We start from the raw sequence: 25,345 nt of genomic DNA, 5'->3' as shown, positions 1-25,345 counted from the left end.
GCATCCTCCTCTCTGTTCAGTCCCAGCTTCTATGATTTGTGGTCACATGACCCATCAATCAATGACGTCACAGTTTCTCTCCACACAATCTGGTTCAATGGTTTATTTGGGTTTTGATGAGAAACCGTGCTTTTGAGTTTGTCTTCTCTGTTGATGATGACCTCATTATGAGGTCATCCCCGTTCCTGTGAGTCTCTGACGCACCTTGATGACATCACTGCAGTGAGTCCGGGGCCCAGCGGGAGGATTAAACCCGGCGGCGGTTTAATCCCGACCACTCTGTGCCGCTCAGTGGATTAACATGCTGCTCTACTAAACCCATCATCATCATCATCATCATCATCATCCCCTTTCACCTCGCCCCTCTTCACATGTCACACTGTTACGTAACCACCCGTTGGATCGAAGGGAATTTTGACAAATACGTCCTTTTCGTATTCATTGCTTCGGTCCAATGGAAAGTCAGGCCTCATAAAACGTTTGCTCTCTTTCCATTGGTTCATTACACTCTTTATACTAAAGTCCACCTGAAACTAATGTCCCACCTTCCTTTGTTTGTCCTTTGTGCGGCGTCTCTTTAAATAAAATGCTTGTTGTTTTGAGTGGACAGAAAATCCGTCCTGTTGACTCTCAGCCTGCACATTCCAGCGAATGACCGAGGTCACCGTCCTTTCGGGGAAACGGATTGGAGGCTGGAAATGCCTCGCAGCGTTCTCGTGGCGGTCACAACAAAATACACCGTTACCGTGGTTACGCAGTTCATTGGAAGTTTCTGAGGTCATCGTCAGAGGGAGGAGGGGCTCAACGAGGTACGCTACCTTGATGGGAAGGGACGCCGTACACGTCTCTGGTAGAGGCCTGTCAATCAGTGTGTAGCCCCGCCCTAAAGCATCACCTCTTTATGGTCTGTTTGACTCTAAATGGACCTTCATTCACTAAATGAACATCATGCTGCATTGAAGAAGACTTGAAACTAGAGACTGAGACCATAAACTCATGTTTACAATGTTTACTGAGGGAATAAATCAAGACAGAAGTAGAGTCATTTCCTCATAGACGTCTATGGGAGCAGAGGAGTTGCCCCCTGCTGGTCACTACACAGAAGTAGAGTAATTTCCTCATAGACGTCTATGGGAGCAGAGGAGTCGCCCCCTGCTGGTCACTACACAGAAGTAGAGTCATTTCCTCATAGACGTCTATGGGAGCAGAGGAGTCGCCCCCTGCTGGTCACTACACAGAAGTAGAGTCATTTCCTCATAGACGTCTATGGGAGCAGAGGAGTCGCCCCCTGCTGGTCACTACACAGAAGTAGAGTCATTTCCTCATAGACGTCTATGGGAGCAGAGGAGTCGCCCCCTGCTGGTCACTACACAGAAGTAGAGTCATTTCCTCATAGACGTCTATGGGAGCAGAGGAGTCGCCCCCTGCTGGTCACTACACAGAATGCAGCTTTAACTCATGAAGCACCAGGTTAACGTTTAATTAACATATAATAACATATAACGTATCATCTACTCTCTCTTCATTTGGGCTCAGAGTTGTTTTTCTGGGGGACAGTGGGGGACAGCGGGGGGGGGGGGGCAGTCTAAAGTTTCCTTGCTAGACTCGTCACATGAAGGATTTTGTGCGTGTGACCTTGAACAAATGAGGTGGAGCCTGCGAGACAGAGAGCGGGGCCTGTATGCTTTATCCACTGCAACGTAAATCCAACGCACCCATTTCTACTCTGTTCATGGTGCACGAAACCCCCCCCCTCCCCCCAACTTAGTTTAGCATTTTAGCTTACTAGCATGCTAGCACACACTAACTAAATCCAAAGTACAGCTTGTGGCCTGTGGTTCATAAACGGATACATCAACCTAATAGTGCGCTATAGAAAGACTCAGGGAATGACCAAAGTCAGTGAGAGACATCCTCTGGGGAACATGACTGTTGGTATAACGTTGCATGGCCTTCTATCCAGCAGTTGATATTTGAATGAGACCAATAGAAATGTAGACTCTAATGGTGGGGCTACAAAGAGAGTCAGGATATCAGTAACTTCAGTAAGATCCTTCCTCTGGGGAGCATGCATGCCTGTACAAAGCATTGGTCGTAGTAATTTAATTTAAAAAGGGAGACCTGTCGGATGGCGCTTCAGAGAGTCAGATGATGTCTAAAGGTAATATGATTCATCCTCTGGTGAGCATGAATGGCTGGTGTCGAGATACTTTAGCCAAAGTGGCTAACGTACCGTTAGCGCTGCAGGAAAAGTTCAATAAATAAGTGTAGAACTTCCTCTGGGGAACATCAACGCCTTCATGAGGCTTCCACGCGTTGCTGTCAAGATATTTTGGACAAGAATGAAAATAATAAACATTTATTAATAATAAAGGAGGTAATAAGGTAATAAGAGGATACAATATTTGACGCATGTTTGTGGAAATGATAAGAGTGGACAAAATGAACAATGGATAAAGTCACATTTGCCACAAAGTGAATAGAAGTAATTGAGTGTGAATAACCGCCCCGTGTTGTGTGCGTTTGTTTCCTTCTCATCAGCCATTCGATCCATCGCCACCAAACTAGAGTGTGTGTACATTGTGTGAGTGTGTGTGTCACTGTCTAAAGGTGGGCCCCCAGTCTGTTGACCCCCCCCCCCCCCCCCCCCCCCCCCACACCCCACCCCTCTAACACACAAGAAGACGTACATTTTCACTCTCACTCTATTTCTGGTCGCATTCCAACCCGCTGACTTCAGGCCAGAAACGGGAAAGCGTGTGTGTGTGTGTGTGTGTGTGTGCATGACGTCAGCTGTTTGTTTGCTCACTGTGGTTGTGTCTGGAGCAGCAGCTCGTAGATAAGCAGGGTGGCAGTGTGTGTGTGTTGACGGTCACCTCGGTGTCGTCCCTCTGGTGATGAAGTCCTCGTCTCCTCACATCCAGCCGGAGGAAGCGGCTGCGTAATGATAACAGAGTGGGAGACAATGGCTTCGCCTGGCGTAAACACACACACACACAGACAGACACACACACAGACAGACACACATTGTGTTGGGGGAGCTCGGGGTCAGGAGTTCACTCTGGAAGGCTCCAGACCCTCCGGAATTATTATCAAATATGGAACAATCGGTACATTCCACATCTGTGATCTGTGTGTTACAATAATCCAATAACTGTCATATAAAAGTGTTACACACACACACACACACACACACACACACATAAGACATATATTGGTTCGTTAGCTGCAATGGTTCAAGTGAGTACACTTGTAATGCAAACGTAAAACAACACAATTAAGATGCGCCAACTCATCAAAGCGCAGCATTGGAAATAAAATGAAAGCTCAAATGACAATGTATGATGAGTGAATTGTTAATAAAGGCAACAACAACTAAGTTTGAGTGTTTTGCTTTTAATGCAAAACACCTGAATATTCAGTGAAGTTAATATAATTAAATGCAAAGAGAATAGTTTGCATTCCTCGTCCCTCTGACAACGAGGGTGATGTCACAGAGTTTTACTTCTGGACAATAAAACCTTGTCTTAAATAATAATATATCAAGTTAAATATGTATGTCGTCACACAGGTCCTAAACAGGAGGTTGCCGGTGTGATGGAGCATTATGAGCTCATTGCTGGTCAGAGGGCGCCACCGTGCGTCTGCAGGCCTGAAGTGTGAGTCACCACTAGGGGCGCTGCGTGCTCCTCTGTGGGCAGATGTGATAGACCGGAAGCAGTTTTATAGCGGACAACATCATCTCTATCGTGTACAAAGTGAGTAACAAGTCAATTAAATGAATTAAAAAGGGATTCTGTGAGCCGTAGTATTTTTTTGGTTCTTGTTAATAAAACTTAAACATCATTCTACAATGTGGGTGATCGTTATACTAATAATACAATAACAACACCAGTAATAACAGTAAAACACATAATGATATTGGGTTGTATCAGTGTTCGCAATTCTGAAAGTCTTATTTCGTCGGTATTTGATGCACAATAATGATAAATAATAAGAAATAAACTAAAAAACGTAAAAAAATACAACTAAATAGGGATTATTTGTTTTGGTCGGCGTCTCCAAGTCGCGATGGCAAACTTTATTTTGTAAAGCTGAACCGGATGTCTCTTTCTTCCTCTCCCCCACTTGACGCTGCTGCAGTGAGCGCCTCTCCGCCGGCCCGGTGTCTTCCTGAGAACGAGTCCGCCGCTCAGCTGCTGTCTGTCGGCCTGCATCAGACGGTGGAGCCGCCGCGTGGACCGGAAGTGAGGTGTTGTCGGTTGGTCGCGGACAGGTTGTTGTTGTTTACGTTCAACAGCGGCGGACTGCGCGTCGCCAGGTGAGATCACACCTTTAATGACTTTACTGTTCACTTTGAAACGTGTCGCCGTCTCCTATTCACGGACTTTAAGGCTTCTCCGTGAGTTAATTGAACTTCCGGCGTTACGACCGTTAACTCGTTGTAGCTAACTTGACTTAACGTTAGTTAAGTGACACGGTGTTAAATAACGGGAATGAGCCGTTAAATGTCGGTTCTGTTCAGCGGTATCTTATGAATATCTGATAAAGCGGAACCAAAAAAAGCGCCACAAGGTTTGTTCTGATTGGTCTAAAGTTTTAATATTTAGTGACGTCAGCATCCACGTTTAAGAATAAGATCTTAAAAATGAACGTTTTAAACTTTAAGGCTTTTGGAGTTATTAGTAGTTATTTTATTGTTTTTGTTATATTGAGTTAACTAAAGATTAAGCTTCTCCAAAAATTCTTGATGTGATGTTCAGTCTCAAAGCAAATATAAGCTATTATCTATAAAACAGGATTGTTGCTATAACTAATATGTTATTAACTCATTCATTAAGGAGGTTCTAGGTCTAATCCCGGCGGTTGGGCGGGTTGAGAGGATGTGTGTAGGAGACGTGGAGGACATGTCTGTCCTCTGAGTGTAGAGTGTCTTCATGTTCAGTACGTTTCACGTCCTCCGTCCTGCATTCCTTTCTATGCCTCACCCCTTCACACACTCCCCCATGCCTCACCCCTTCACACACTCCCCCATGCCTCACCCCTTCACACACTCCCCCACGCCTCACCCCTTCACACACTCCCCCACGCCTCACCCCTTCACACACTCCCCCACGCCTCACCCCTTCACACCCCCCACCATGCCTCACCCCTTCACACAATCCCCCATGCCTCACCCCTTCACACACACCCCCATGCCTCACCCCTTCAAACCCCCCACCATGCCTCACCCCTTCACACAATCCCCCATGCCTCACCCCTTCACACACTCCCCCATGCCTCACCCCTTCACACACACCCCCATGCCTCACCCCTTCAAACCCCCCACCATGCCTCACCCCTTCACACAATCCCCCATGCCTCACCCCTTCACACACTCCCCCATGCCTCACCCCTTCACACACTCCCCCATGCCTCACCCCTTCACACACTCCCCCACGCCTCACCCCTTCACACACTCCCCCACGCCTCACCCCTTCACACCCCCCACCATGCCTCACCCCTTCACACAATCCCCCATGCCTCACCCCTTCACACACACCCCCATGCCTCACCCCTTCAAACCCCCCACCATGCCTCACCCCTTCACACAATCCCCCATGCCTCACCCCTTCACACACTCCCCCATGCCTCACCCCTTCACACACACCCCCATGCCTCACCCCTTCAAACCCCCCACCATGCCTCACCCCTTCACACAATCCCCCATGCCTCACCCCTTCACACACTCCCCCATGCCTCACCCCTTCACACCCCCACCATGCCTCACCCCTTCACACACTCCCCCATGCCTCACCCCTTCACACACTCCCCCACGCCTCACCCCTTCACACACTCCCCCACGCCTCACCCCTTCACACCCCCCACCATGCCTCACCCCTTCACACAATCCCCCATGCCTCACCCCTTCACACACACCCCCATGCCTCACCCCTTCAAACCCCCCACCATGCCTCACCCCTTCACACAATCCCCCATGCCTCACCCCTTCACACACTCCCCCATGCCTCACCCCTTCACACCCCCCACCATGCCTCACCCCTTCACACAATCCCCCATGCCTCACCCCTTCACACACTCCCCCATGCCTCACCCCTTCACACACACCCCCATGCCTCACCCCTTCACACACTCCCCCATGCCTCACCCCTTCACACACACCCCCATGCCTCACCCCTTCACACACTCCCCCATGCCTCACCCCTTCACACACTCCCCCACGCCTCACCCCTTCACACCCCCCACCACGCCTCACCCCTTCACACAATCCCCCATGCCTCACCCCTTCACACACTCCCCCACGCCTCACCCCTTCACACACTCCCCCACGCCTCACCCCTTCACACACTCCCCCACGCCTCACCCCTTCACACACACCCCCATGCCTCACCCCTTCACACAATCCCCCACGCCTCACCCCTTCACACACTCGTTGAGACCTACACGGCTCCTCGTGAACGGGGTCAAAGATAAGCGTTCCTCCTTGGAAGCGTTGCATTGTGGGTGAGGCCTCGGCTCCTTAGATTTCTGCCTGAGGATGTGAGGAAGCACAGCGAGGACGGAGGAGGCTCCTCGCTGCTATCAGAGGGTTTATTCATGAAGAGAAGGTTTCTACTGTTTCACTGGAGGGCGAGGAGATGAAATGAGGGGGGGGGGGGGGGTGAGAGACCTGCTTTGTTTGCTCAGCACAGAACCTCACCAGCGCTGCTGTGGAGTCCAAATATTTGTGACCTTTATGTTTGTGACAAATGGTTCAAAGCAGTTTTAAAAGGCAACATCCTTGAGCTCCGAGTCATGTGACTAACATTTCTCCTCCTCCTCGAGGGTGTTAGTGAGTTTGCTGCGCTGGGCCTTGTGCGTGATGAATGTTTGTTGCAGACAACCATCCTGGTGTTTGCATGGACGAGAGGGAGAGGTGTAATAAATACATGGTGCATTGAGCAGCGGCGTCATGTGCTGCTTTAGGTGTGATTGATAAGAAGAAGTGCAGAGATGGGCTCCTGAGGTTCCTGTTGACCATGAACGCAGCAGATGAAGAGGACTTCAGTGGGTTTCATCTCTGTAGAAACACTCGTAGGTTCAGAGGACGAGGCTGAAAGGACAAGATGGCCGATCCAAAAAAACAGGCTTCATCAGCGCTGCGCTCTCGTCTCCACTGATGTAGATAGGCAACGCCCTCTGGTGTGTGTCTGTGTGTGTGTGTGTGTGTGTGTGTGTGTGAGAGACTTCCTGTCCCTATCTGCTGGGCCACAGCTTCCCTTTTGGTCGTCTTCTCCGCAGCATCAGACAGTTGCTGATGTAATGCTAATGCTAACGAGGCTAAACGTGACCTGAGGCTTCTGGGTAAATCGAGCTCGACGTGGAGGCCAGTCTGTCTCTAGAAGGTCCATAAATGGATCAAAGCTGCTGAGTGTGACATGTGCAGCGTGTGTGATGACGTGCACCTGTGGAGGTCGGAGGTGGGACGCTCTGAGGGGCGGAGTCACCACAGGAAGCTGCTGCAGCGTGTGCAGCTGCAGGTCAAAGACTACGTTCATATGGTTGTACTCATAAGGGCCTGATCCTGACCTTCATGGACAAGAGATCCAGGCGCAGCTCGTCAGAGATAAGGTCAGGGGTCAGTGGACTCGTATCCAATCAGTTCTCATTTGTTTTTATTCATTATTTTGTGACAGATATTCTGGAGTGTAAATGGTTTAGAATCTGTTAAACCTCTCGTGTGTGGGAGACGTCGTCCAAGAAGATCATGTCCAAATCACTTTGTCCACAACAAGCAGGAAAAGTTTGCTCTTAACGGGTGTTGTTACGGCAACCAGTAAAGCCGGTAAACCGCGGTTTATGCTAACCACGACCAATCAGAGGGCTCGTCTTAGGATGCCTCTTGCGTAACACACACACACACACACACACAACCACAACGCGGAGCAGCAGAACACACAACATCTTCATCACCAGCTGGTTACAGAGAGACTTTCTTTCTAAAGATGGCGGCTCCGCTACGGTACCGTGTGTGTGTGTGTGTGTGTGTGTGTGTGTGTCACCATGACTCCTTCACATTAGAGACCTCAGAGATAAACAGATCTGTCAGGGACACTGAGACATGAAACTATGGACATAATCTACTGGTTAAACACTGAAACTTACAGCTACTCACTGCTGTTGATGCTACTTTAACTAGCGTGCTACCTGGTACCTGCAGTGTGATGATGATGATGAGTAAGACTTTTGAAATGCTGAAGAAGGTCCTCAGAATGTTGCCAGGTAGTAAATGTGTTGTTGTCCCTCAGTCATGTCTCGTAGGAGTTCTCGCCTCGTCTCCGGCGGCTACTACAACTCAGACGAAGAATCCGACTCCAGCAGCGTGACAAACATTTCCTACCGGGAGAACCCGGTCAAGTACGTGTGTGTGTGTGTGTGTGTGTGTGTGTGTGTGTGTGTGTGTGTGTCACAGTCTATACACCTCTACACCTTCTTCTTGTCAGGGTCTTTAAGAAGAAGGGAGGGACCCGCAAGGCCGGCCCCCGGACCCCCAACCGAGCCAACACTGATGCCACTTCGCTGGAGCCGCCCGCCGCCGGTAAGACGAAGGCACTTCCTGTCACTTCCTGTCACTTCCTGTTCCCTCAAAGAGCCGTTTGAAAGTCTGATATAAAGGAATAAAGACGACTGTCCCGTGGACACGTCCTCCTTCAGCTTGGTGGAGACACAGGGTGGACGCTGCTCTAGAAGAAGGAATCAGAGAGATGTTGAGCTTCGTCACAACATCTGGAATGTACCTGCCAGTGACACGTTAAATGTGTCAACCAATCAGGAAGCGTGATGTCATAATGAGCTCGGTCGATTCGGGTTTAGTTCAAAGACGTGAAGACTATTTCTCCATCACTGGTTGCACGTCAAGTGTTCCCAGTGTGACCAGTTCATCCAAAGAGGGACTGTGTGTGTGTGTGTGTGTGTGTGTCTCAGGCCCAAGTCCCTCTCCATTGAGCCTCCAGCCGACCATGAAGACGGTGTCCTTCCCGTCCACCGTGGTGACCCCCCGCCCCCCCCTGACCTCCTCAGTTCCCCTGAAGAAGAGTCACGTGGACAGCTCGGGCTACTCGTCCTCCGAAGGGCCGCGTGGGAAGCTCCCGGCCCCCAGCGGCACCAGTAGGACCAGTAGGACCAGGAGTGTGGCCCCCAGCGCCGGATACTGGGACAGGATGAGCCGGGCCTTCTTTAGGCTAAAGGGTGTGTGTGTGTGTTACATTACTACATTACATGTCCTTTCTTGTGCAGTGGATTTTAACCCTAGAGATACAGACTCAGAAGTGTGTGTTTCCTTTGTTCCGTTTGGACTCATTCATGCTTCTAGATCACTGTTTTTACATCTCTGATGTGGAGGACCAGGAAGTAACCTCCGGTTCTTCAGAGTGAAAGTCTTCATGACTTAAATCGTCATTCTGTGTAGTGACCAGCAGGGGGCGACTCCTCTGCTCCCATAGACGTCTATGAGGAAATGACTCTACTTCTGTGTAGTGACCAGCAGGGGGCGACTCCTCTGCTCCCATAGACGTCTATGAGGAAATGACTCCACTTCTGTGTAGTGACCAGCAGGGGGCGACTCCTCTGCTCCCATAGACGTCTATGAGGAAATGACTCTACTTCTGTGTAGTGACCAGCAGGGGGCGACTCCTCTGCTCCCATAGACGTCTATGAGGAAATGACTCTACTTCTGTGTAGTGACCAGCAGGGGGCGACTCCTCTGCTCCCATAGACGTCTATGAGGAAATGACTCCACTTCTGTGTAGTGACCAGCAGGGGGCGACTCCTCTGCTCCCATAGACGTCTATGAGGAAATGACTCCACTTCTGTGTAGTGACCAGCAGGGGGCGACTCCTCTGCTCCCATAGACGTCTATGAGGAAATGACTCTACTTCTGTGTAGTGACCAGCAGGGGGCGACCCCTCTGCTCCCATAGACGTCTATGAGGAAATGACTCTACTTCTGTGTAGTGACCAGCAGGGGGCGACTCCTCTGCTCCCATAGACGTCTATGAGGAAATGACTCTACTTCTGTGTAGTGACCAGCAGGGGGCGACTCCTCTGCTCCCATAGACGTCTATGAGGAAATGACTCTACTTCTGTGTAGTGACCAGCAGGGGGCGACCCCTCTGCTCCCATAGACGTCTATGAGGAAATGACTCTACTTCTGTGTAGTGACCAGCAGGGGGCGACTCCTCTGCTCCCATAGACGTCTATGAGGAAATGACTCTACTTCTGTGTAGTGACCAGCAGGGGGCGACTCCTCTGCTCCCATAGACGTCTATGAGGAAATGACTCTACTTCTGTGTAGTGACCAGCAGGGGGCGACTCCTCTGCTCCCATAGACGTCTATGAGGAAATGACTCCACTTCTGTGTAGTGACCAGCAGGGGGCGACTCCTCTGCTCCCATAGACGTCTATGAGGAAATGACTCTACTTCTGTGTAGTGACCAGCAGGGGGCGACTCCTCTGCTCCCATAGACGTCTATGAGGAAATGACTCTACTTCTGTGTAGTGACCAGCAGGGGGCGACCCCTCTGCTCCCATAGACGTCTATGAGGAAATGACTCTACTTCTGTGTAGTGACCAGCAGGGGGCGACTCCTCTGCTCCCATAGACGTCTATGAGGAAATGACTCTACTTCTGTGTAGTGACCAGCAGGGGGCGACTCCTCTGCTCCCATAGACGTCTATGAGGAAATGACTCTACTTCTGTGTAGTGACCAGCAGGGGGCGACTCCTCTGCTCCCATAGACGTCTATGAGGAAATGACTCTACTTCTGTGTAGTGACCAGCAGGGGGCGACTCCTCTGCTCCCATAGACGTCTATGAGGAAATGACTCTACTTCTGTGTAGTGACCAGCAGGGGGCGACTCCTCTGCTCCCATAGACGTCTATGAGGAAATGACTCTACTTCTGTGTAGTGACCAGCAGGGGGCGACTCCTCTGCTCCCATAGACGTCTATGAGGAAATGACTCTACTTCTGTGTAGTGACCAGCAGGGGGCGACTCCTCTGCTCCCATAGACGTCTATGAGGAAATGACTCTACTTCTGTGTAGTGACCAGCAGGGGGCGACTCCTCTGCTCCCATAGACGTCTATGAGGAAATGACTCTTCTTCTGTGTAGTGACCAGCAGGGGGCGACTCCTCTGCTCCCATAGACGTCTATGAGGAAATGACTCTACTTCTCTCTTGATTTATTCCCTCAGTAAACATTGTAAACATGAGTTTAGGTCTTTTGGTTTAGTTTCAAACGGCCACTTTATCCGTCAGATCCTTTGATTGTTTGTAGTTTGGAGAACTCACCCAGTTAAAATGAACCTCCTTGTACTTGTTTAGATTTAATCAACATGCACATAGAAGCTGCATGTGACTGCTTCCTCACAGCCGCTCCTGCTTCACTCAGCAGCTCCACCAAGAAGGCTCTGCTCCTCCTTTTACTCCTCCTCCTCCTCCTCGCCCTGATGTGTAAGTCACCCATTCAGCAGGTTTTCAATCACATCTTTTATTTACTTAAAACTCTCACTAAGGAACAAAATATATATTCAAGTTTAGGATAATAAAGTAAAATCACATAAAATGTAATACTTAAATTGATTATATTGTATTAGACTCCTCCCCCTCTGAGTGAGTCACTGTTTGTGCTGCTGTTTTCTTCCAGGTGTTTGGCTCCGCCCCCGTTTACTGACAGCTGCCACAGAGACCACGCCTCCACTCGTGGTGTGTGTGTGTGTGTGTGTGTGTGTGTGTGTGTGTGTGATTAAGAGCAGAATGAACAGAATTGAATCAAATACTGGATCTTATTTAATTACCTTTTTGTTCCTTTGTCTTTTAAGGACGGCTGAAATTTATTTGCTTTTTCAGTTTGTTCACTATGAAAACTGTAAACAAACTGCTTTAGTAAATGTATTTTTCTTTGATACAGTTTATTTTCTGTTTAGCAGTTATTATTCATAATAACCATAATAAACGATCCGATCGCTGCACGAGGAAGATCGACATCATAAATAATGTTGTTTGTTTGTTTGTTGATGGTTGCCCTGGATACGAGTTTTTCTTGCTCCCCCCTCTAGGACCCCGCTGTGGTGTCTGCTGCTGCGGAGGCCAGGCTTCTACATCTTTTGGTAAAACGTGGCTCAGTCTGTGTGGGGGGGTTGTCGTGGTAACCGGGGGACTCCTCAGGGACCTCGTGGCACTAACCGTCCTCATCTTTGCCTCCAGGACTCATCCGTGGTGTCTGCTGCTGTCGAAGCAAAGTTGCAACGACTTTTGGTAAAGATCTAAACATCTTCTGCTATTAAAATAAAATTAAAAGATGCTGGGGGCTCGTTGGCATCGAAACAGGAGGTGTCCTTGGTGACCTTTTTGTCTCCTCCAGGACCCGAAAGTGTCTGATGCTGTCGAAGCGAAGATGCAACTTTTGGTAAAACTCAGAACGTCTGCAAACTATTAAAAATAAAAGTTCACTGGGGTGGGGGGGGGGGGGGGTGTTGGCATGGAAACGGGGGGTTTCTCAGCGACTTGCATAGCACTAACACCCCCCCCCTCCCCGTCTCCTCCAGGTTCCCACCGGGTCTGCTGCTGTAGAAGCGACGATGCAACGACTTTGGGTAAAACTCTGAACTCGTCAGAAGGTCAGGAGCGAACGCTGAAGGTGTGACGAGTGACGTGTGTTTGTTTCAGGAGGAGCAGCAGGTGAAGCAGGAGCTCTTGCTCTCTCAGGTGAGTCAGTCCGTCTCTGTTGTCTCTGCCCCCCCCCACAACCAGCCATAAGCCCCTCCCCCCTCATCCCCCCCCACCGATCGTCTCTCCCTCCCTCAGATGCAGGAGCGCCTCCAGCTGGACGTTTGGGACACGAGGGCCCGGCTGGAGGCCGACCGGCTGCATCTGGAGCGGGAGGTGTCGTCTCTGGCCGAGCGGATGGCGGACCAGCGGACGGACTGCCGCTCCGCCGCCGCCGCCGCCGCCCTCAGGCTGCGAGCTGTGGAGGCGCAGAACGCCAAGGTGACGCCTGCTCCCGCTGCCGTCTTCCTCCGGGCTCGTCCGGCCGCGATGTTGACTTCCTGTGTCTTGCAGCTGTCCCAGGCGTGGCTGTCGGTCCAGAGGACGCCGCCTCCGGCCCTGTGTCCTGATGCCGGCCACCTCCACGACCCCCTGACCCCGGAGCTCCAGCAGGCCGTGGAGAAGTGGCTCAGCGACCGCATCAAGGTGGGAGGAGCCGTGCCGTTATGGTCCAATCAGCCGCCTCCCGGTTGGAACTTTGGGTCACGTGATCTGATTTAGATTTTTTAAAGGGATGGTTGAGGCTCTTCAATCTTTAAGTCACATGTTCGATCGGCTCCCTCAGTCCGACCTTTGTGTCGTCACACAAACGGGGTTCAACGTGTTTGATCTGCTGCTTGGTGTCACTTCACCCTTTAACAGTGATGGTGTTCCCTCGTGTGTCAGCAGCAGGACGCTGGAGGGGGAAGTCGCTCCGACTGTGGACGGCCGATGGCCGACAAGATGGCCGACTTTGCCCTGGAGACTCAAGGTTGAGATTCTTATAATTCAGTCCTCTTTAATCCTCTTGTCTCTGAAACTATGGTGAGGCTTTGCCTTGTAGGTATGTTTTCTGTTTTTGAACAGTTGCTCTGAACAGGTGGCAGTGTGATCAGCACCAGGTGTTCACAGACGTATCGTATCCGCTCGGCGTGTCTCACGCTGCTAGGGTTCCCCCTCTGGTATCCGTCTGAAAGCCCCCGCACTGTCATTCAGGTACCTCCCTCCCCTCTAGGTCTCTTCAGCTGTTTCTTTTAAAGTCTTTAACCCCCCCCCCCCCCCCCCCCCCCAGGGTCACCCGGGGCTGCTGCCGGGGAAGTGCTGGGCCTTCCACGGCGCCCAGGGCACTCTGGTGGTCTCTCTGTCTCACCCCGTCACGCTGACCCACGTCACGCTGGACCACCTCCCGCGCTACAGCTCCCCCACGGGCCGCATAGACTCCGCCCCCAAAGACTTTGAGGTCTACGTGAGTGTCGGCGGTCCACAGAGGATCCTTAAATACCTTCACAAAGGTATCTTATTTACATGCCCCCCCCCCCCCCACGTTGGTCCTGTCCCCCCTGCAGGGCCTGAAGGACGAGGTGGACCAGGGCACCCTGCTGGGGACGTTCACCTACGACCAGGACGGAGGAGCCACGCAGACCTTCCAGCTGCCGGTGAGTCGCCGCGCGGCTTCCTGTCCTCCGGGTGACCTCGCGTCCTGCTGACCCCGCCCCCCCCCCCTCTTGTTCCCTCAGGGCCCCGGCGGCGTGCTGCACCGCTGCGTGGAGCTGCGAGTCCTGTCCAACTGGGGCCACGTGGAGTACACGTGTCTCTACCGCTTCCGCGTGCACGGGCGCATCGCCGCCACGTGACCACGCAGGAAGTACATTAAAGGCTCCGAGGGGGGGGGCGTTAAAGCATCTGGAGCTGCTTTTCAGCCAGTCACTCATCCTCCATTTTGTTTCTTCACTTCAACAAAGTTTAAACAATCTAATCCAAATGATCTAACAATTCCTCCAACCTGTAAGTGACAGAAACCATGGGAGTGAATAAATGTACAAAATAAAGTTATGGTTTTGGTCATGTGACAGTGCCACAAAGTAGCTTTTGTAGTCTGTTATTAAGAAATGAATCAGGTACAAACCTTAATAATGATGATGATATGATGACATAACAATGACATTTCTCTTCTTAACACCAGGCCAGTGTTACATGCTGTGCTTCATGGCACAAGTGGATTGAGTTGCTTCATGCAAATGTTTTATTTTACTCAAAAACAACATTACAAAATGAAATGTGCACATTTGAGGTAAACAAGGACTCAGTCTGTAGTGCAGTTAAACATTGAATATAATATACAATGAAATAATGAACAAAGCAGTCAGGCCTTTGTTCAGAAACAATGAAGCGTAACAGTGAGGTTACCAATAAAAGGTGAGTTTACTACTTCTTTGCTTTTAGCAGTATGTTAACATTTCATCACCCCCCCCCCCCAAAAAAAAATGTTTAAGAAAATCTTGTGATTAAAAAATGACATTGTTAAAATGGGTTTTGTTAATAATTGATAACTGACAGAACTAATATATACTTTGCAATTCTAGAATTAGCATTTCTCTCTTTGGATTTTAATAATCTTATAAAAGGTCAAATATGCAGCTGTGTTTCTTTTGTCTTCCCTTTTTCAGGAAGTTACGGTACCGTGTGTGTGTGTGTGTGTGTGTGTGTGTGTGTGTGTGTGTGTGTGTGTGTGTGTGTGTGTGTGTGTGTGTGTGTGTGTGTGTGTGCAGTGCAAACTGAGACGAGAGTTCATACAAATTAGGAATTATTAGGATATACACTCACCGGCCACTTTATTAGGTACCCCATGCTAGTAACGGGTTGGACCCCCTTTTGCCTTCAGAACTGCCTCAATTCTTCGTGGCATAGATTCAACAAGGTGCTGGAAGCATTCCTCAGGGAGTTTGGTCCATATTGACATGATGGCATCACACAGTTGCCGCAGATTTGTCGGCTGCACATCCATGATGCGAATCTCCCGTTCCACCACATCCCAAAGATGCTCTATTGGATTGAGATCTGGTGATTGTGGGGGCCATTTGAGTACAGCGAACTCATTGTCATGTTCAAGAAACCAGTCTGAGATGATTCCAGCTTTATGACATGGCGCTTTATCCTGCTGAAAGTAGCCATCAGAAGTTGGGTACATTGTGGTCATAAAGGGATGGACATGGTCAGCAACAATACTCAGGTAGGCTGTGGCGTTGCAACGATGCTCAATTGGTACCAAGGGGCCCAAAGAGTGCCAAGAAAATATTCCCCACACCATGACACCACCACCACCAGCCTGAACCGTTGATACAAGGCAGGATGGATCCATGCTTTCATGTTGTAGACGCCAAATTCTGACCCTACCATCCGAATGTCGCAGCAGAAATCGAGACTCATCAGACCAGGCAACGTTTTTCCAATCTTCTATTGTCCAATTTCGATGAGCTTGTGCAAATTGTAGCCTCAGTTTCCTGTTCTTAGCTGAAAGGAGTGGCACCCGGTGTGGTCTTCTGCTGCTGTAGCCCATCTGCCTCAAAGTTCGACGTACTGTGCGTTCAGAGATGCTCTTATGCCCACCTTGGTTGTAACGGGTGGTTATTTGAGTCACTGTTGCCCTTCTATCAGCTCGAACCAGTCTGGCCATTCTCCTCTGACCTCTGGCATCAACAAGGCATTTCCGCCCACAGAACTGCCGCTCACTGGATGTTTTTTCTTTTTCGGACCATTCTCTGTAAACCCTAGAGATGGTTGTGCGTGAAAATCCCAGTAGATTAGCAGTTTCTGAAATACTCAGACCAGCCCTTCTGGCACCAACAATCATGCCACGTTCAAAGTCACTCAAATCACCTTTCTTCCCCATACTGATGCTCGGTTTGAACTGCAGGAGATTGTCTTGACAATGTCTACATGCCTAAATGCACTGAGTTGCCGCCATGTGATTGGCTGCTTAGAAATTAAGTGTTAACGAGCAGTTGGACAGGTGTACCTAATAAAGTGGCCGGTAAGTGTATATATGATCATGTGACACATTGGATTATGATCCTAAAAGGAAATGTGTGTAATATTCTTTAGTTTAATGTGTCTGAGAGGTTTAATATCTTTATGTCTTCCTGTCGTTTACAAGCTCCGCCTCCTCCAAACACATCCCATAATGCGTCTAAGGATGATTGTGTGATTTATTAAAAACAAATTGAAATGCATTTGTTGGCCCTTTATTTGTTCTATAAAGTCCAGTTTAATATCTGGTCCTCCGTCAGTAGACGACCTTTGACCTCATGGAGCTGAAAGTGATCTCATGTGTTTTCATGTCTTTGTATTAATCTACAATGTAGAAAAGAAAGAAATGAGACGCTGTCCCAACGTTTCACTGCTACTTGTCATCAAATGTTACGTCAAAAAAGCATTTGAGACTCTACCTCAACTTTACCCTTTTTTTTTACCGACATTCTTTACATATTTCCTTATTAACATAGTTTGCTAAAGCTGTTTCCTCATCCTGTGATATACTCTTTTACTATTATGTATGATTTTAAGATGCAACACTGGGACTGAATGACTTGCTATAATATGACATTTAATAGGCTTTTACTGGAATAATGACGTCCTATGAATTAACGAGGCTTTTATTAATATAGTTAGAATAGTGGACAATCTATGACTTTTTATACAGTGTCTCTTTAATGGTGCATCTACTGCATCTTGTGTGTGACGTGTCATACTAAGCAGTGCATTACATGCTGTCACACATCTGATAGAAAAGATCACTTCCTGATACATCACTCACAGAGGCCTGCTAGGTCAAAGGTCAAAGGTCACACTGCTTACCAGCTGTAATTCAGCCCTCAGGTGACCCAAAGGTTACAGGTGAGAGAAGAAGGGGGAGAAATGCATGAAGCTAAAGGTAAATTCAGCCAAATGAAACCATTTCAGTGGTCAAACATTTATTTTAAAGACTATCCTACATTTATGTGAATTGTCTCCATTCAGAGCCCATTGGCTGAGAGACCAGGAAGAACCACCTTAAGATCTAAGGGTTTCACATGTAAACGTCCCACCCACTATAACAAGAACAATAAGAACTTCTGTTGACTTCCTTGGTTTCAGGATCTGCTCCAGAGACGTTACAGGTGGATTCCAGGTGGTGTAAATCTCCTGAGTGTCTCCTTCTGAACAAACTGTTTCCATCAGCTTACAGTCCAATGTGATCAAACCTTCCTCCACTTCTGGTCAAGTTCATTTATTTTAGTAGTCAAGGACATTTAGGGTCACATGTTTTCTTTTCAAAAGATGGAGACCATTTACCTTCTGAAATACATTTAATTACATTCATGAATATTCTGCTACACGCCACTAATTCTTTTAAGGAAAGTTTATCTATAAAAACACATTGAAGCAACAATGAAAGTTCTCTACCAATAAAATGCAATTCACAATAAAAGAACATTTAAAATAAAAACAGTGATTCAAGATAATGAAATAAAAAGTTTTAACTTTGTAAAGACCTCAGATAATAACTGGTGGTTCTGAAGGGAAATATGTCCACTTGTTCCTGTCTCCGTCCAGGTGAGTCTCCCTCTGGTTCCACTGCATCTGAAGAAGATCACATGACGTTATTCCTCAGAAATGGAAGCAGGAAGTAGTTTTGAGTTGCAGCAGACTGACACCTGGCTGACCTTCACACCTGGTCTTCCTGCTCCTCTGGGTCTTCTCTCTGTGCTGAGAGGTTCTCATACTCAGGATAAAGGTCCATCTGATGGAGAGAAGATGAGAGTCAAAGGCCTCAGAGAAGCAGTTCAGATACAAGCGACCCTCGGTTAAGCCCCTCCCCCAACGCACACTGTGCATTCCTACGTTAGCAACCGTAACCAAGGAGAAGAGGACTGAGTTTAGAGGGTTGATGTCAGTTATGGATTAAACATTGTGGAAGACTTCACTCACAGCTGAATCCATCAAAGATCAACATGAACTCCTTTGTTTGCTCCAAGGTGAGATGCTAATAACGTTAGCTTAGCATGACAGTGGAATATAAGTTATTAATGAATGTGAGACAAACACAGGTCTCTCAGACAGGAGGACGTTGTTTGTTCCTGGTGTGAAACAACAAGTACAACTAGAAAGGTTAGCAAGACATTTAGTGTTTGTGACTTAAACGCATTTAAACAACTACTGAAGAAAGGAATGAAGCTTATTTACAGCATTCCAACAATGACATGAAGCTGCAGGAGGACATGCAGTGTGGTTTGCTGCAGCAAGACTCTACGAGCCGAGCTGCTTCTCAATGTCAAACCCAACAAAACTCTGTGTCCTTCAAACCGCGCTTTGGATTCAAAGGACATCTGCAGGAAATGTGCTGAATGAATATTGGTGGTTCAGAAGGAGAAAGATGTCAGTGATCAAGTTACTTGTGAATTATCTTCATGACTTAATAACAACAGACGATGTCCCTTTGGTGGGTTCTGTCTCTGAGGACAAATGTCTCACCTCCACAGCCTCTCTGGACTCAGGTGGTTCAGTGGTGGATCTCACAGCTTTCTTCTTCCTGCATTCAATCATAAAACACACAAATACACAAATAGAATCAACAAATAAACATTCATCTTCACTAATGAAGGAACTATTCAATGTAAAGGTGAGTGAGGATGAGTTCTAGATGTTTCACCTCATCCACAGACTGAAGACAAGCAGAAGAATCAGCATCAGAACCAGCAGAGGCCACCTGGTGATGTTTATTATCATTGTTGTTGTATCTCCACCTGGAGACACACAGTTATTAGACAAACAGCACGTTACCTCATCAGAAGGATGAGTCACATGATTGATGTCATGGAGAAACTCACCTGGAGAAGTAATCTGAAGTAAGGTGGAGGTACTACGTCCCATCTGGTTCTGGGCTTCACAGTAATAATTCCCACTGTGTTCAGCTCTGAAGTCAGTGATGGTGAACATCTGTCCTGATGCTCGTGGTGAGTCTTCATGCTCCTTGTACCAGGTGTAGTTAGCTGCTGGGTTAGCATCAGTGCTACAGGTCAGAGTCACTGAACCACCCTCCATCATCTCAGCAGAGGGACTCACTGACACAGAGGGACGCTGTGGACCATCTGGAGGAGACATGTCTACATATTATTGCAAGTTATAGATAAATAAATAGAAGTTTATAACAAAACGCTACCTTAGTAGTGATTATGTTGCTTTTCAGAAGGTTGTGTTTCACTCACATTTCACATCGATAGAGATGAAGTCAGACCTCTTCCTCCCCAGCTGGTTCTCAGCTGCACAGGAATACCTTCCAGAGTCAGAGGACTGGATGGAGATGAAGACCAGCTGAGGTTCTTCACTGAGAAGATGAGGGTCTGAAGTTCCATGCTCCTTGTACCAGGTGTAGTTAGCTGCTGGGTTAGCATCAGTGCTACAGGTCAGATTCACTGAACCACCCTCCATCATCTCAGCAGAGGGACTCACTGACACAGAGGGACGCTGTGGACCATCTGGAGGAGACATGAATAAACACACTAAGAGGTTAGAAGATGTCAGTGTAGATAGTTGATCCTTTGAATGAATACTTGTGTGTCTTTCTCTGTTCTTCATCACAGCAGGTGTCACAGGTGAGACTCCTGCTGGTGTAAAGTGACAATAAGCAGCCTTTAATCCTTTGTAATGTTCATATCTCCACACATTCTTCTCTTTAGATGCTGCTTGTGTCCTTAGCTGAGTCTGTCCTCTCACTTCTAGTTGTTGGAGGAGTTATTGATTGTTTCCTCCACCCAGCTGACACATCACTTCTACTTCTGTTCTGGAAGAATCCACTTGAGTCTTTATGAACATCATATTATTCTGTCTGGTAATAGTTTATATTTGAGTTTCTATTAATAACAGAATGACATCAATAAGCAGCTGTGTGTACTTTAACATTTAGACTCCAGTGTGTTTACAGCTGTGATTAGAATCATATTGTTGTGTCAGTGTGTGAGTGACACTTCTACACGTAGACTGCAGGGGCCGGGGATTGAACCAGCGACCCTCTGGTCAGTGGACCACGGCTCCACCTCCTGAGGAATGTGGTGCTTCATCTTTTTGATGCCTCTAGTTTACATGCAGCGCTCTGGTGTCTCCATATGAAATGTTGTTGAAGCTCCACAGGCCGACACACTGGAGTCAACTTACACACTGCAGGAGAACGATGACCATAAGATCCACTTAAATAACAGGAATATCTGTCTGTAGAACCAGAGGATACTGAAACAGAAGATCCTGTCTTGATGATCTCTTCATTCTTTAACCAGACGTATCCAGGATGATGAGACAGATCACAGCTGGTGTGACACGTCAGCTCCAACCAGGTAGAATCTGATCTGCTCACCTGCACCTGGAGACCTGAATCTGTGAATATTATAATATTATTAAACATTCACAGAAGACATTTATACTCTAGTTTTCTAGATGTTGAACATTTGGAGAAGATTAATATGTGAATTAAAATGTTACCTGTGACAGACAAAGTGACTCCAGGTGAACCAGTATATTTCTCTCCTTTGTTTGTCCTGAATGTGAATTTGTACTCAGCTGAGTCGCTCTCTCTCAGGTTTGTGATGGTCAGAATGCATCTCACTCTATCACTATAACATGTGTACGTCACACGGTCTGAATACTCAGAGTCTGTTCTCAGATCCACAGGTTCACCATCTTTCTCTTTAGTGAACCAGAATCTGTCCTTTATATCAGAGTGATCTATTCCAGGTGGGTGTGTGTAGTAACAGATTATATACACAGTTGATCCTTTTGCAGCACAGACCTCAGTCTGACGGTAAGTCACTCCCCATCCGTCCTGACTCTGTATCACTGTAACACAGCACATCAGGAACCACAGTCACACTCAGAACAACATCACAGGACACACTCTCATTGGTAGTTTACTGAAGAGAAAAGATATGATGAGAAATATGAAAATCATTGAGTTTATAGAAAGTAATGAAAGAGTCCACGATGTCCACATGAACTCTGCAGCTGGAAGGAACAGCGATGTATTGAACCTGTGGACTTGAAAAAGCTCAAGTAGCTACTTGATCAAAAATATCCCCCCCCCCCCTCGCTCTCTTTGCTCAGTTACGTATGACGCAAGCACGGAAGTGCGAGCCCCAAATCGTCATTGAAGGCTCAATTTTCGAAAAAAAAAGTTTTAACATGAAAGGTGACCTGAATCTGACGGATCTGATTGGACAATGACTCTTTCTCCCAGTTAGTGGGGGGTTGCCCAAATAGCCCCTATACACCATCCGCCCCTGAATATATCCGTGAAACCACATATGCTGACTTTTCAGCATCCGGCTCTGAATCTATTATCTGTAACACGGATCAAAACTACGAAATGTCACTCAAAGAGACTCTGAACAACCAAGAAGAGAATAAAAATGACCACAAATACACAACAAAACACAACAGAGACTGTGAGTGACTCCCAGCCTCTAAATGTGTTGTAATGCAAAGAAACGCTGCTGAACGATTAGAGGAAGTTGAACAGAGATATTTCTTCTTTGTTAATGTTCATTTAGTCCTTATTTGTGTTTGATGCCATCAGACCTGTGTATGAACTAAAAAGCCAGCTCCCTGTGTGTGTGTGAGGTGCTAACGGCCTCCCAATCTAAATGTAGAAGTACAGTACCTTGTACAGAGAGAAGGAAGACGACTAATCCACCGGCTGATGAACTCATAGCTGCTCCTCAGATCAGAAACTCTTTATTCACTAAGTCACCACAAACACGTCTACACTAAAGAGGAGGCTGATGTCTCTGAGGTCAGCTCCTCTCTTCTGGAGTTGGTACTAAGCTGCTGTTCAACCCCAGCAGGGCTTCCTTCCTCTTTACCTCATTAGCATGAGCTGCAGGACCACAAGTAGCTTTAAAGTTAGTGTCTTACTTCTGCTGAAAGGAAACATCATTAAAGTGTTGTTAATGAGTGAAGATCATCTTGATGAACCTGGAAGTAGCATCAACGTCTGTAATAATTCACATGAAATGAAAGGATGCAGTGTGACGTCCTCCTGTCCACATGGAGATAAATGTGTCCTCTCTGCAGCTCTTCATACGTCTTCCTCACATTCAGGACAGAAACAAGACAAACAAGCTGTCAACTCACACACATGCTGCTTTACTCATTTATTGTTTCATTTCCCATATCATTATAGATTAGATGATCTACTAAAGGTCCCTCTGTCAGGTGCAGCTGCTGGTGCAGGGACTCAAATGCAGGATATTAATTTTCTTTAATCAAAAACTGGAGCCGTGCACCAACAACAGGTAGAAGATGACCCCACAGGAGACACCAGGCTCACAGGGCTTAAATACACAAGGGAGGTGCAGGTGATTTGACACAGGTGGAAGCTATCAGGCAATCACAGGACAAGGCAGGAAGTGAAGTTACCCAGAGACACAAGAGACATGAAACTACAAAATAAAACAGGAAGCAGAACCAAACCGTGACACCCTCACTGGATCTGCTCATCCATCACTGTACCTGTGGAGCAGTTCAACAGATGAAGGTTGTCACTGAGCAGGTCAGGGACCTCCTGATGGGGGTTTGGGGCTGGAGTCAGGACATTGTCTTTCAAAGCTGCAGTAGGACTCATTGAGCTCGTCTGCCAAGCGGAGGTCATTCATGGAGTGGGGGGTTCGGGGCTTGTAGTTTGAGGTGTTTCTCCTCCAAACCGAAGCAGAGTCGTTAGCTGAGAACTGATGTTGGAGTCTCTCAGAGTGCAGTCGTTTAGCGTCTCTCATCGCCTTCATAAACCTGTATTTAGACTCTGTTACAGGTCTTTGTCCCCACTCCTAAAGGCCTGATCCTTCTGCGTTTTTCTGTTTGTCGTTGTAATAACTCACCCTGGTGCATGATGGGACACACCTGTCTTCTGAATGAAGAGACACCAGACGAATCTGGGAATGAACAGTTAAAATCAAAAGTATTTCTTAAAGAAAAAAAGAACATCTCAGCTGAGGAGACCAGTCCCAGGGGGCGTGGCCACTGACTTTCACACCTTTACTGATCTGTATAAATACCTGTAGGTATAGAAGCGTATGTTTGAAGGAACTGAACTGAGAACATAGAGAAGATTGATCATGAACTTGATGATTAAGTCCGAGAGGTTAAAATAAACAGATGCAGTGACTCCGACATAGAATAAATTCTGTGAGGTCCCCATAAACTCACGGACCAGAACATAAATGAAATATAATATACTTTCAGAGCGGGGGGGGGGGGGGAACTCCCCATCGAGAAGGGGCCAGTTTTCAAAAGACGAGCTGAGGAAAAGGAACATGGTGGTGTGATGTTTGAGGAGAACCGAGGGTCACGGACGCAGAGACAGAATGTAGAGGGCAAAATAAAGGAGCTTGAGTCCCAACGAGAGAAGGCGACTTGAGGTCCGGGTGGTTTTCATGTGGGAGAAAGACCCCCAGCCCCCATGAACGTGATTCCTTCCCTCTTAAATCCAGTATTAAACATAAGGAGTTGGGAGAGGAAGAAGGTGTGCCGATAGGAGGAAGACGGGGGAAAGGGGGGGCTCTTCGTCGGGATGAGTCACATAATAAGTGAAACACACACACACACACAGGAAGAGGCCCTCCACGATGGTGTGAGTTCAAGGGGAACTTTATCATTTTGGTAGATTCGGGGGCTTCACATTCTGTAGAATAATAAAACTCTCATTAATTGAGTGGCAGACGAACTTTCTTTTTTTCTCACATAATTGGTCCTTCAGGCCGGATCTCAAGGTTTGGACCTGAAACTGTGGCCATGGAGTCTGTGACTCTTCTCCTCTGCCCTGGTCCGTTAAAGCATTAGTTTGGTTTTGAGTTGGAGGAGAGTGACGACCAGGACTGATGTTTTAAAGTTTTTACTCCATGTAAAAGCCCACTTTTCTGACTCAGCGCTACTGAAACAAATAAGATTCAAGAGTTCCTGTCAGTCCTAAAATCAAAAGCAGCTTTCTATTGACTGAAATCAGGAGAGGAGTCAGAAGAAATGTGACATAAATGAATTAACTTTAAAGGTAAAGGATGTGAGGTAGTGTTCTGTGTGATTCTGGAAGCACGCAAATCTGTTATTTTAACCTCAAAATGAATGAATAACAAAAATAAGTTGACAAATTAATTTAATAGATAAAACTACAAATGAACACCAGCACAGAGAAAGTCGATGAAGGATCTTAGATCCAAAAACACAACAACACAAAGAACGTTTTGGTCAACCTGTCTTTTCAAAATGAATGAAAGCTATTTGAATGATGAATGAGTGACTGATGTGAAAGAGTTTAACTCAACAAAATATTACTACTATTTATTTCTTTATTAATATTACTCTTAGAAGAGATCAAAAGGGGGATTGGGAGATGGTTGTTTTTCTTACACAGGAAACACTTGCTGTGGTGGCTCTTTGGACCTTATGTGGTGAAACATGTTAATGAGGCAGAATGGAGAAGTACACGAATACAGCTTGTGTCATCGACACCTTCAACGAGCCAGTTTGAACCAGTTCTATCAAAGGCCTCAGTCTCCTTTATCTGGTGTACTTTTTATACTTTTATTCCTTTAATCCCATGTAGAAAGATGGTCATCAGTATTCTTTAATAAGGTTGAAAATGTTTTTAAAATCAAAGTCAAAATGTAGGAGGAAAGGATGTGCTTTCTTACCCCTGTGTCTACATGAATTGAAGAATATTGCATTTGTAAATTTGAGCCAACAGGAGAATCAGCGAAACAACAGAA

General features: G+C 47.3%; 2 protein-coding genes and 1 long non-coding RNA gene across 6 annotated transcripts; 1 reads left to right on the top strand and 2 right to left on the bottom strand.

The window, feature by feature from the left end:
- The first annotated feature begins 4,149 nt into the window (after positions 1 to 4,149).
- LOC119218530 (uncharacterized) lies at positions 4,150 to 14,761 on the top strand. 3 transcript variants are annotated; one of them, XM_037473036.2, is made up of 18 exons: positions 4,150 to 4,321; positions 8,289 to 8,397; positions 8,484 to 8,578; positions 8,965 to 9,228; positions 11,361 to 11,489; positions 11,683 to 11,741; positions 12,095 to 12,145; positions 12,243 to 12,293; positions 12,400 to 12,444; positions 12,584 to 12,631; positions 12,705 to 12,743; positions 12,843 to 13,025; positions 13,098 to 13,229; positions 13,473 to 13,554; positions 13,663 to 13,778; positions 13,855 to 14,028; positions 14,129 to 14,218; positions 14,300 to 14,761. In XM_037473036.2, exons 2-18 carry the CDS (start codon positions 8,291 to 8,293, stop codon positions 14,414 to 14,416), a joined length of 1,782 nt encoding a protein of 593 aa, XP_037328933.2. In that variant the 5' UTR covers positions 4,150 to 4,321; positions 8,289 to 8,290; the 3' UTR covers positions 14,417 to 14,761. The 3 variants fall into 3 exon arrangements, with proteins under 3 accessions (XP_037328933.2, XP_037328929.2, XP_037328930.2); XM_037473032.2 differs by having other exon boundaries at positions 13,470 to 13,554; XM_037473033.2 differs by lacking the exon at positions 4,150 to 4,321 and adding an exon at positions 6,672 to 7,611 and having other exon boundaries at positions 13,470 to 13,554.
- A 3,279-nt stretch (positions 14,762 to 18,040) lies between these two features.
- Positions 18,041 to 19,661, bottom strand: LOC119217657 (B-cell receptor CD22-like). Of its 2 annotated transcripts, XM_062564773.1 has the most exons (5): positions 19,430 to 19,661; positions 19,252 to 19,345; positions 19,074 to 19,131; positions 18,266 to 18,342; positions 18,041 to 18,182 (listed from the first exon to the last, which is right to left on the bottom strand). In XM_062564773.1, exons 1-4 carry the CDS (start codon positions 19,644 to 19,646, stop codon positions 18,268 to 18,270), a joined length of 444 nt encoding a protein of 147 aa, XP_062420757.1. In that variant the 5' UTR covers positions 19,647 to 19,661; the 3' UTR covers positions 18,041 to 18,182; positions 18,266 to 18,267. The 2 variants fall into 2 exon arrangements, with proteins under 2 accessions (XP_062420757.1, XP_062420758.1); XM_062564774.1 differs by having other exon boundaries at positions 18,041 to 18,342.
- Positions 19,662 to 20,856: 1,195 nt separating this feature from the next.
- Positions 20,857 to 22,347, bottom strand: LOC119218071 (uncharacterized). The gene is made up of 3 exons (XR_009956932.1): positions 22,249 to 22,347; positions 21,075 to 21,428; positions 20,857 to 20,969 (listed from the first exon to the last, which is right to left on the bottom strand). It is a non-coding gene; the product is annotated as an uncharacterized LOC119218071 (long non-coding RNA).
- Between the last annotated feature and the right edge of the window lie 2,998 nt (positions 22,348 to 25,345).

This window comes from Pungitius pungitius, chromosome 9 (assembly GCF_949316345.1).
Source record: "Pungitius pungitius chromosome 9, fPunPun2.1, whole genome shotgun sequence".
Lineage (NCBI taxonomy): Eukaryota > Metazoa > Chordata > Actinopteri > Perciformes > Gasterosteidae > Pungitius > Pungitius pungitius.
Note: the sequence above shows the minus strand (reverse complement) of the source record. Positions and strands in the feature narration are given on the sequence as shown.